The 12,566-nt window shown below is 42.6% G+C and overlaps 1 protein-coding gene across 1 annotated transcript in view; it reads left to right on the top strand.

Moving 5' to 3' along the window:
- Positions 1–2,132: 2,132 nt before the first annotated feature.
- TMEM19 (transmembrane protein 19) overlaps positions 2,133–12,566 on the top strand; it is a 35,891-nt gene continuing 25,457 nt past the window's right edge. Inside the window, exons 1-3 of the mRNA XM_075551274.1 lie at positions 2,133–2,253; positions 2,483–2,634; positions 5,242–5,355. Coding sequence (XP_075407389.1) covers positions 2,505–2,634; positions 5,242–5,355 — 244 coding nt within the window. The 5' untranslated portion in view covers positions 2,133–2,253; positions 2,483–2,504. The remainder of the gene's footprint in view (positions 2,254–2,482; positions 2,635–5,241; positions 5,356–12,566) is intronic.

The raw sequence follows: 12,566 nt of genomic DNA, 5'->3' as shown, positions 1-12,566 counted from the left end.
TTAACATTTAAGAGACATTGAGAAAATTAAGATGAACCAGTAGACATGGCCCCTGTCCTCAAAGCTATTACAGTAATCTATTTTACTTTATTTTCATCCTCACTGTTCCTATCTTTTTTAAAAAAAAGAATGAGTTGAATCTAATTGCATCAAATTGCTCCCTAGGCTTTTACAATTTGTATGCCAAAGTTAGAAAAAAATCAGGAAGGCAGATATCTATCCTCATTAATGAATTTTCAGTTAAATAAATTTAGCACATATTCCAAACTTGCTATCTCTCAGCCTTCTCCAAGTCCTCCAACTTTCCTATTTTTATGCTTTTCTTAAGCATCCAACTTTAAAATGTCCTTCTATAAATATTCTTTACAAGTGGTCGCTTGCAAACTCCTTCACTGCTGAAGTCTTAGCTCAGGTGCATCTGCATCTGAGGACCCCTTCAGGTGTATAACACCTTCCCTAACTATACCAGGGTAACATAGGCGGTTTTTCTCCATTCCTGCTTCACACATACCTGTTTTCATTTTATATTTACCTTCAAGATAGTCTCTTTTTTTGGGGGGGGGTTGATGATATATGTCTATGAGGCACTCAAATACTTTTTAATTAATGATTTCATCTCAATTTCAAATTCTGAAACAACTGGCATAGGATGCATTGAGAAATGTCTGGCAAGCGGTAAATGCTTTATAGCATGGGGTGACTGGCGTACGTTATTAATGCAACAATGAACTAAACAGCTAGGAACTCCCAAACTGCCCCTGTCCTAACACAACTAGCTTGGCGGTGATAGGGGATGGCCATGGTGTCTGTTGGATAGAAAAACATCATAGAACACCAACATCAGGCTTCAGCCTGTGGTAAGAGAGAACAGCGTATGACCACTTTTTAATTGTGTCTAAGCATCTAAGCAGAGATAAAAACGAAAGTATGAAAAACTACAAAACAGCTTTATTAATAAATCTATTTGGCAATACTCTTATCCAAATTGGCCAATATTCTGAAGCAATCTATCTGTGTAGAACAAATTGCAACAAGAATACTCCACTCCCACTCATGGAGTAGATTTTGAGTATAGCAACTATGTAGGACAGAGTAGAGCTCCCTAGAGTTTACAAAACCTAATCTTTATATCTTCCTGAGCTACTGGTTCAAACCATTAAGTTTGCAGTTAATAGCCCAATGCTCAACCTACTGTGTTACCAGGACACAAGCAATTTCTGCATGAAGAACATATATGCTTATAAGAAAGACTAGTTACTCCCACTTCAGTTAACTGGTTAATTGACGTCTTACCAAAGGAAAAGTTAAACTGTATGCATTTTGAAATTTAAATCGAATGTTAATATTACCCGTAGATGTGGATAATGAAGGTGAAACTGACATGCTTCTTTTTTCAGTCAGCAATTAAAGGAAAAAATTGATAAAATATGGTAGTTCTGCTAACTCAAGTAAATAAAAATTGATTTAAAATAAGGCATAACTACATGCTAATAAGAACTTCTACATTTTTAATGAACTACATTTTAAAATAGCTGAGGTGTGGGACAGTGTTTTCATGCCTCAAATGTCATGGCAGTAATTTGAGAATTAAGTAACAGCAGCTATGTCGTTTTATTGGTTAATCTTCAGCAGCCAGCAAAATCTGTCACATTGTGTACCAAACGATATTAAATGATTTTTCTAAATTAAAAAACTCAAGTTTTACAGCACAATTACAACTCCCTCCCCACGCAAGACAATCGATTTAAAAGTATTCGTGGATCATGAATGAAATGGACTTGCTGGGTCTAAATTCACTTGTAGTTCTTTATTCTAATAGCACCCTGAGATTGGTTCTTTAATTGCGCTTAAGCTCTCCGTGGTCTTTATTATGAGCAGCCTTACAATTCCCGCCCATCCCGCGCGCTCCGCAGCCTCCAGCCCCGGCCCAGGCCCCGCGCCCGGGAGCGGAGCCCCAAGAGGCCGGTTCCCGCGCATGCGCGCAAGCGGGGCGGGGCGGGGCGCGGGCGGAGCCCCAGCCGCAGGTTTCGCCTCTGGGGGGCTGGACTTGGCCTCCCCGGCGTTGCGGCAGCCGGATTGGTCTAGACATCAGTCTTTCCAGGTGCGGGCCTTTCACCGTGCCTTTTTTGCTGCCAGGCACTCTTCCCAGCCCGAGAAGGAGGGCTCGATACCTTAGCGCCCACGGACGCCTGGCCAGCAGGTTCGCCGCTTCGCTCCCTCCCTCTCTCGTTCCCTTCGGGCCTTTGCGTTCAGGTATGAAGTGACTGGCAGTTGACCTTTGCTTTTTCTACTTTCTGTCCCACCTTTTCTTGTCCAGGGGACTTGGAGCTCACCCCCACCACGATTTGGGAAATTATTTCGGTGTCTATGGTTTTATTTTTGGTCGATGGAAGATGTTCACATTAATGTTCACCTTTAAACCAGTGTTTTGCTGACAACGTAGATGACTCTTTCTCAGAAAGGCTATGTATTTTCTCTCCAGGGTGATCATATCCTTGTTTTCCATGACAGATCTTGACAACAATATATGCAAAGGATATATAAAGATGATAACAAATACGATAATATTGAGCCTGATCGTTTCCATTTCTTTAGTGTTCTGGATTATGTCTATGACTGCAAGTACCTATTATGGTGAGTATGAATGTTCTACATTGTTTTTCTACCGCCAATAGATGAACTTTAAGATTGTCTCTTTGTGAAATCTTGAACTCTTCTTTCCTGAATAGTTACAAAAGATGGTTTTAACTCACCTTCCACAGCCTAAGTTTAATTTACTGACTGGATTTGATTGGCTTGCTGGAAAATATTAAGTGTTTTAAAGATTTAAAAATCGTTAATAAAAGTCATGTGATTATCCTTGTTAGACCTTCTTCAGAAAGTCTTTACATTTTATGCAATTGTTGGACCGATCTTGGTATAAAGATAGATGAAAGGAAGTTATGTTAAGTGATTAATGTAATATTTTTCATTTTGAGTAAGATTGTAAGTGGCATAATTTGCCCGATTTGTGTATCCTGTAAAAATAAAAGCTGAAAAAATAAGTAAAAATAAAAGCTGGAATAATATTTACATGAGAAGATTCGGAGGATTTGTCTGCCGTTTGGACATCTTAAAAGGACAGCCTCCTTTTAAAGGCTGAAGCTGCTGGGCATAAATATGAAGCCACTCTGGGCATGGTCCTTTACGGTGTTGAGGCTGATTTAGAACAGGGCATGCTTTTATACAAACTTCCTTGTCACTTGTATAAAAACAGAGTATTGATCAGTTCACAAAAAGAAAGAAGTTAAAAGTAGGATGACAAAGAACTCTTAAAAATGGTATGTCATCAGTGAGGGCCATTCCAGATTGCAGCCCGTTCGCAAAGAGACACGTAAATAGATGGGTGTTCTCCAGGAGAAGAGTCTTACTAAATACAATAAACCAGGATTTGTAAATTCAGGTGTCCCCCTAGGGCTGGCACATGATACAGATGAATGACGCTGCCCCAAGTCTTTGCATACAAAACCCATAGGAAGCATTTTCATCTGCAGAAACAGGATTGCCCCATATTTGTTGAACATCTGGCTTTCTTTGTCTTTCATTTTCCCATTTTTGACCGAAACTGCTGTTCTTCAGTATAAACCATTCAATGTTTTGAAGTTGTGGGAACTTGGAATGGGAAAGCAATGGATGGCCTGTCTAAGCAGGTGGCCTCTATTCATGTTCAGCCTCTTCTGCCATATGGGCCAGAATTTCCCGTTTTTGAAAAAGAGGCCAAGAATATAGATTTTCTTTTTTAATTTTTAAAATCATTTTATCGGGGGCTCGTACAACTTAACACAATCCATACACACATCCATTGTGTCAAGCACATTTGTACATTTGTTGCCATCATTGTTCTCAAAACATTTGCTTTCTGCTTGAGCCCTTGGTATCAGCTCCTCATTTTCCCCCTCCCTCCCCGCTCTCCACTCCCTCATGAACCCTTGATAATTTATAAATTATTATTATTTTGCCCTATCTTACACTGTCCGTCATCTCCCTTCACCCACTTTTCTGTTGTCCACCCCCCATGGAGGAGGCTCTATGTAGATCCTTGTAATCAATTTCCCCTTTCCACCCCACCCTCCTTCTACCCTTCCAGTATTGCCACTCTCACCACTGGTCCTGAAGGGATCATCCACCTTGGATTCCCTGTGTTTCCAGTTCCTATCTGTAACAGTGTACCTCCTCTGGTCCAGCCAGATTTGTAAGGTAGAATTGGGATCATGACAGAGGGGGTTGGGTGGGGGAGGAGGAAGCATTTAGGAACTAGGAGAAAGTTGTATGTTTCATTGTTGCTACACTGCATCCTGACTGGCTCCTCTCAAGAATATAGATTTTTATGTGAAACCATTACTTTAAATATTGACTCAGATTGTTTGAAAACTGTGTGCTAGATGAACAAACCATCTCTCAACTGGATGCAACTTTGGGAAAAAAGTGATTACTAATCATTCGATCAGAGGAGCCCAGAGGGTGTAGTTGTGCTTTGGGCCGTGGACTACAAAATCAGCAGTTCAAACCAGCAGGTGATCCTCCAGAGAAAGAGGCTTTCTAGTCCTATAAAGAGGTCAAGCTTCTCTGAAGAGTTAGACTTGGAAACCCACAAGGACAGTTCCACCCTGTCTTTTGGGGTGGCTGTGAGTGAGAAATGACCCAGAGGCAAGGAGTGTGGGTTTTTTGAGTTTGGGCCTTAATTGTGCAGCTTCTGAACGTGGTCATTTTTAAAAAATCATTTTGGTAGTTAGAAAACCATTAGATCCTATGAGAAATAAGTCTTTTCTATATACTTTTTGAAACTTATGCCCCCTTTAAAAGAAATGTGAAAGAGATTCATTTCTAATTTCCAAATATGTGTGAAAATATCTCGTATTACACATAGCTACAAATGGTTCCCAAAATGGGGGCAGCAACTACATGGCCATTCCTCAGTAAAATGGGCCCATTGAAAATATGCAAGTCCTGAGAACTAGAAAGGCGAGGCTCACTGAGCCATTTATCTCTCCGCCCTTCAATTAACCCCACATGTGTTTATCAGCCAGGTTGGCACAATAAACTTCAACTAACTCAAAAAAGAAAATATACAAGTCCTGGTAAACATCTCAGTTTCTTAAACAAACTGTGACAGTATTTTAATCCTGAATGTAATGATCAAAGCTTAGTGTCAAAACAGATTGTAGGATCTCATGATGTGTGCTGTTTGTATGTCATTTTCAGGTAACTTACGACCTATCTCCCCTTGGCGCTGGCTGTTTTCTGTTGTTGGTCCTGTTTTGATCATCTCAAATGGCTTTAAAAAGAAAAGTCTCGATCACACTGGGGCTTTAGGAGGTATGTTTTTATGCTGAATGTTTACACGCCATATAATAAGTACCTGTGCTTATTTAAACTTGGGTATTCAAAATTTCTTATACTTTTCGTAAAATTGCAGATTATAATGTTCCATCAACAGTGATAAAGTTTGGCATTGCTCTGGAAAACATTGCAGAAATGAACAGACACTTTGTGTGTGTGTGTGTGTGTGTGTGTGTGTGTGATTCTACCTTTGTGACTGATTTCAACATCTAGGTGAGCAGCCTAGACTTGTAAGGTCTTGCCTTTTGGCTCCATTAGTTGTTAACCTACTAGCAAGAACACTGGCGCACCCTGCGTAAGGGTAAAGTAGGGGAGCAGTTGAACAATGTTACTTTAGAGTGTCGCTATGAGTAGCATCAGGCTGGAAAGCACAAATGGAATGTTCTAGACTAATTTTTCCGAGTTGGGGACAGGTTATTTATTCTTTTAGCCAATATTTATTGAGCTTTATTCAGTGCTGGTGTTCTAAGAACTGGTGTTGTAACTGAGAACAAAGAAGGCACGGTTTCAGTACTTAGGAAACTTTCCTTAGAGCAGATAACAAATACCGTATATACTCGTTGATAAGCCAAGTTTTTCAGCACTTTAAAAAAAATCATTTTATTGGGGCTCATACTACTCTTATCACAATCCATACATACATCAATTGTGTAAAGCACACTTAAAACATTCATTGCCCTCATCATTCTCAAAACACTCACTTTCCACTTAGGCTCCTGGAATCAGCTCCTGGTTTATGTTTTTTTTTTTTTTTCCCTCCCTTCCCACTCCCCCCTCCCTCATGAACCCTTGATAATTTATAAATTATTGTTTTGTCATATCTTACACTGCCCAATGTCTCCCTTCACACACTTTCCTGTTGTCCATCCCCCTAGGAGGAGATTATATGTAGATCCTTGTAATCGGTTCCCCCTTTCTACATCCTCTTCCCTCCTCCCTCCCGGTACCACCACTCTTACCACTGGTCCTGAAGGGTTCATCTGTCCTGGATTCCATGTGTTTCCAGTTCCTATCTGTACCACTGTACATCCTCTGGTCTTACCAGGTTTGTAAAGTAGAATTGGGATCCGTTTAAGAACTAGAGGAAAGTTGTGTGTTTCATTGATGCTACACTGCACCCTGAGTGACTTATCTCCCCACTATCCCTCTGCAAGGGATGTCCAGTTGTCTACAGATGGGCATTGGGTCCCCATCCTGTACTTCCCCTCATTCACGATAATATGATTTTTTGTTCTTTGGTGCTTGTTACCTGGTCCCTTCGACCCCTCATGATCATATAGGCTGCTGTGCTTCTTCCATGTGGGCTTTGTTGCTTCTGGGCTAGATGACCACTTGTTTACCTTCAAGCCTTTAAGACCCCAGACACTATATCTCTCGATAGCCGGGCACCATCAGCCTCCTTCACCACACTTACTTATGCACACATTTGTCTTCAGTGTTTATATGAGGAAGGTGAGTACAGAATGATGGTTTTTGTTCTTTGGTATCTGCTACCTGATCCCTTCAACATCTCGTGATCACACAGGCTGGTGTGCTTCTTCCCTGTGGGTTTTGTTGCTTCTGAGCTAGATGGCTGCTTGTTCACCTTCAAGCCTTTAAGACCCCAGATGCTATATCTTTTGATAGCTGGGCACCATCAGCTTTCTTCACCACATTTGCTTATGCACACGTTTGTCTTCCACAATCTTGTCGGAAAGGTGGGTATCATGGAAGGACCGTTTAGTTGAGCAAAGTGTTCTTGTGTTGAGGGAGTACATGACTGGAGGCCCAATGTCCATCTGCTACCCTACTACTCAACCTCTAAATATATGCACTTAGATCTATTCCCCCATCATCATATATATATTTATATATGTACATGCTATATTTAAATTTAGACCTCTATAAATGCCCTTTGCCTCCTAGTTCTTTCCTCTATTTCATTTTGCTTTCCTCTTGTTCCACTATCATGCCTTCACTTGGGTTTCAATAATTCCTCTCTGTTACATTGCCCTTGATCACTCCCTGCCAGTCTTCCTACCCACTCCTTGCCACTGGTTTTGAATCACTTGTTGTTCCCTTGGTCCTGAATTGGTTAACACATCTTCCCTTTCCCCACCGCCCACTCTCCTGTGTCCCTCCGGAACTGTCGGTCCCAATGTTTTCTTCTCTACATTGTTTATCCAGCCTATCTTACCTAGATAGACCTGTAGAGATAATAACATGCAGTTTTTTTTTAATCATTTTATTGGGGACTTGTACAACCCTTATCACAATCCATACATCAATTGAATCAGGAATGTTTGTACATTTGTACCTTCATTCTTTTCTTGACATTTATGTTCTATTGAGCCCTTGGTATCAATTTTTCCCTCCCTCCCTTCACCCCCACCCTCATAGCCCCCTGATAGTTTGCACATTGTTATTATTTTCATCTCTCACACTGACTGCTGTCTTCCCTCATGTTTTCTGTTGTTCTTCCCCCTGGGGAGGGGTATATGGTGATGTGTCGATCTCTGCTTTCAGTTCCTCATTTCTCTCTTCGTCTTCCCCTTTCCCCCTCTCCTTCTGGTGACACTATTCCCACTCCTGTTCCTGGATTCTGTGTGTCATGAGCTCCCATCCCTTTCCATACCTGTGTACATGTTCCGGTCTAGTCTGAATTAAGCAGCAGCACTGGGGTCATGGTAGTGGGGGGTGAGGAAGCCTCAAGGAACCAGAGGAATATAGTGTGTTTCATCGATGCTTTGCTGCACCCTGGTGACTCCTCCCTTCCCCGTGGGGAGATTGTTCCACTGTCTACAGATGGGCTTTGGGTCTCTGCTCCAGCCCCACTCATTTTCAACAATATATTTCTGTTTGTTATGTGTCTGCTGATGCCTATGACCCAGTCTCTATGACTCCTCATGATCACACTGGCGGTGTGTTCTTCCATGTGGACTTGTTGCTTCCGCACATTTTTAATGCAGTTTTTGTGGTAAAATTAAGTGCCTCAGCTGATATTCGCGTTGGCTTATACTGGAGTCTATACGGAATATATAACATATACTACTTTAGGGATAGTTATGGTGTTTGAGGAAAATTACAGGTTAAATAAAATGTGTCGTTCAGGGCTCAATAATGGCAATAGAGAGCCAATCTGACTACAAGGCTGGGCCCAGACCAGCCTCCATAATCCATCCTTTACCTATTCTGACTCCAACTATTCTCCCCATTCCTTTCTACATCTATGTTGGGTTGGATAATTCATTGCAGTGGCCACACAATGCACAATGTTGTCATGTGCTGCCAATGAGTCAGTTGCGACCCAAAGAAACCCCGTGTGGTCCTGCACCATCTTCACAATCGTTCCCATGTGCAAGCCCTTTGTCACAGTCACTGTGACGGCCCGTCTCCCTGATGGGCTTCCTATCCCCCTTGACACCAAGCACTCTGGCCTTGCTTCTTCCACCACAAATCGGTTTGTCCTTTTAGCAGTCCGTGGTACTTTTCAATATTCTTCTCCAGCACAAACATAGACAATACTGACAGTTAAGTGGCGTTATTAGGGAAGTGAATTGGTTACAACCAGTCAGGATAAGCAAACATGAAAGATACAGCCATTGGTCTCCTCAGCAGCCAAGTCTTTCAGCTACATGGTCCTTTGGCCTTTGCATCTACAGGTCAGGAAGGCAGCCCACATTCTCTCTGTCCCACAGTTGCGTAATCTTGGACCAGACTACCCTGGAGTCTTGGTGCTGCCTCTTTGAGTCTTCATCCCAAAGTCTCTGATGCATCTTGGCTCAGCGGTTTCCTCCACTTGAGGCAGGGATCTTGAACGAGCTCTTCCAACATCCATCCTCTTAAGTTTCTCCCTTCTTTTCACAGATGGATCCTCCTTATAGTCGGGGGTTGTTAATGAAAACTGACTGTTAGTGTTACACACAGCCTTTTTACCTAGCCCCACCAAATCATTTGGGAAGAGTCCTAGAGCCTGGCCATATTACGAGAAGAACCATATTAAGAAATTTCACACTGTCACCTAGGGTGAGGGGTACTATTTCTTAGAGTCAGGGGTAACTGTTCCCCTTACAGAGGTAATATTAAGCTGAAACTCGAAGAAACCAGCAGTGAGAAGATGTCAGGGCAGCATGTTCCAGGCTAACAGAAGAAAAAAAACACAAAAGCCTTGTAGTAGGTAAAGTAATCTTGGGTTGTGGAGGGTTCAGAAGTGAAGCCTGTGAGAGCTGAAACTGGCCCAGCCTGCCTTGTTCTTCTGGATTGCTAAGTCCTCCGGGTCCATTCTTTTATTGTTCTCTTGGAAAATACGAGTATCTGAGCTTTCTTTCCCGATAGCTTAGGGCTCACACAGGTTCTGGCTTTTGCAGGTTTTACTCTAGTAAGAAAAGAAAGCAGATTGAGAGAGCAGGTTGGACCAGATAAAATAGATCATTTAGGGCACAGTCCCCGTTATATTCCAAACTAGATGAGAAGTACCCTCATCTGACTGGACATCAGAAGTTTCCTGCCGGTGTTACAGCATCCAGAGATGGGTGGTTCCTGCAGATACTCACAGGATGAGACCATTGCCGAATGAGGCTTGAGTAGAACCAAAGATCCTGAAGCCACCTCCCCAACCTTGAAAGTGCTGCTGATCTTTAGCCCACAATGTACCATATGCACACACTGTTGTGCCCTGTCTACATATCATGTCCAGCAGATGTTTATCGCACAGCTTTTAAAAAAGATTTTGAAAAGAATAGGCATTCGTGAAGGCAAATGAACACAGTACTTAAAAGCATCAGTCAAAAAGAGTCCCATGCCCCCACTCCCCTTTTCTTCTGTATATTCATCCTTTTATTTTCCTTTCCCCACCTCCTCCACCATTGTCTACCATGTGCATCTCTGGTTTGGGTCTGGTCTCTGCCATACTACACAGTCTTCAGCCCAAAAATGTTTGCATACAGTAGCTTTTAGATATATATGTATATGTATACATATGTGTGTATGTATGTGTGTGTGTGTGTGTGTGTGTATATATATGTATATATATGTATATATATATATATACCATATTGAATGAAGGGGGAAGAGCAGAGTGGAGACCCAAGGCTCAAGTGTCGGCCACTGGAGATCCCCTCATAGAGAGGGGTTTAGGAGAGGAGATGGGTCAGTCAGAGTGCGAGGTAGTACCGATGAAGAACACAGCTTTCCCCCAGATCCTGGATGCTTCCTCCCCCCAACTACCATGATCCGAATTCTACCTTGCAGACTGGATAGGGCAGAAGTTGTACACTGGTACATATGAGGGCTAGAGGCACAGGGAATCCAGGGTGGATGATACCTTCAGGACCAAGGGTGTGAGGGGCGAGGCTGGGAGAGTGGAGGGTGAGTGGGTTGGAAATGGGGAACTGATTACAGGGATCCCCATGTGACCTCCTCCCTGGGAGAGGGACGGCAGAGAAAGGGGGGAAGGGAGACTCCGGATAGAGCAAGATATGACAAAATAACGATGTATAAATTACCAAGGGCATATGAGGGAGGGGGGAATGGGGAGAGAGGGGGGGGGGAAGAGGACCTGATGCAAAGGGCTTAAGTGGAGAGCAAATGCCTTGAGAATGATTGGGGCAGGGAATGTATGGATGTGCTTTATACAATTGATGTATGTATATGTATGGATTGTGGTAAGAGTTGTATGAGTCCCTAATAAAATGTGAAAAAAGAAAAGAGAAAAAAATGATTAGGGCAAAGAATGTACAGATGTGCTTTATACAATTAATGTATGTATATGTATGGATTGTGATAAGTATTGTATGAGCCCCTAATAAAATGTTTTTTTAAAAAAAAGAGTCCCAATAGGAGTTACAGGCAATTTGCTGACTGGAGATGTGTACGGGCATCACAAATTAATAGCCTGGCACTCGTCACCACAATAAGAGTATATGCACATAGCAGATCCCTGCTTGTGAATGCCCAACTCGAGCTGGCCTTTATTGTTGTGTAGCATCACCGTTACTGTGAAACCGTGGAGCCAGCCCTGACAGCAGCTCTGTCACAGCTCACTTCACTTGCTGGCACATGCACTTTTAAATCATTGAAAAGGCTTCAAGCAAGTTCTTGCCATCAAGTCAATACCGACTCACAGGGACCTTCCAGGGCACAGTAGAATTGCTCCATTGCGTTTTTGAGACTGTCAAGCTTGTCTCTGCAATGGAGCAGCTGCTGGGTTCAAACTGCTGACCATTTGGTTGGCAGCTTCTTTTACAGTAAGGCTAAACAAGAACTGTGGACACCTATTCATTACATAAGGACATGACATACAAATAGGACATGAAGACATGCGTAAGAAGAGGCCTGTGCATAACCAGGACTGACTGCCTGTACCTATCAGGAATCTTCCTGAAAGAGACCCCTCCATCCTAGAAAATAGTTAGAAGGTCAGTGCCTTCTCAGTACTGCTGATGTTTGCCCACAGCCACCTCCCCTTTTTTCTTGGAGCCCCTGACTGTAAACTTACAGATCTAAAGATCACGAATGAATGAATGTATGTGTATGTGTGTAGATAGATACACAGGAAGGAAGATAAACAGGTAGATATCTATTTTTCCCCTAATCTTTTAAAATCATTTTTAATCATTTTATTAGGGCCTCATACAACTCTTATCACAATCCATACATACATCAATTGTGTAAGACACATTTGTGCATTCATTGCCCTCATCATTCTCAAAACATTTGCTCTCAACCTAAGGCCCTGGCATCAGTTCCTGATTTTTCCCCTCCCTCCCCGCTCCCCAATCCTTCATGAACCCTTGATAATTTATAAATTATTATTTTGTCATATCTTGCCCTGTCTGACATCTCCCTTCACGCACTTTTCTGTTGTCCGTCCTCCAGGGAGGAGGTCATATGTAGATCCTTGTAATCTGTTCCCCTTTTCCAACCCACCCTTCCGCCACCCTCCCAGTATCACCACTCACACCACTGGTCCTGAAAGGATCATCCGCCCTGGGTTCCCTGTGTTTCCAGTTCCTGTCTATACCAGTGTACATCCTCTGGTCTAGTCAGATTTGTAAGGTAGAATTGGGATCATGATAGTGGGGGTGGGGGGAGGGAGGAAGCATTTAGGAACTAGAGGACAGTTGTATGTTTTATTGTTGCTACATCGCACCCTGACTGTCTGCTCTCCTCCCCAAGACCCTTCTGTAAGGGAATGTCCAATGGCCTAC

Source organism: Tenrec ecaudatus, chromosome 6, assembly GCF_050624435.1.
Source record: "Tenrec ecaudatus isolate mTenEca1 chromosome 6, mTenEca1.hap1, whole genome shotgun sequence".
Taxonomy (NCBI): Eukaryota; Metazoa; Chordata; class Mammalia; order Afrosoricida; family Tenrecidae; genus Tenrec; species Tenrec ecaudatus.
Note: the sequence above shows the minus strand (reverse complement) of the source record. Positions and strands in the feature narration are given on the sequence as shown.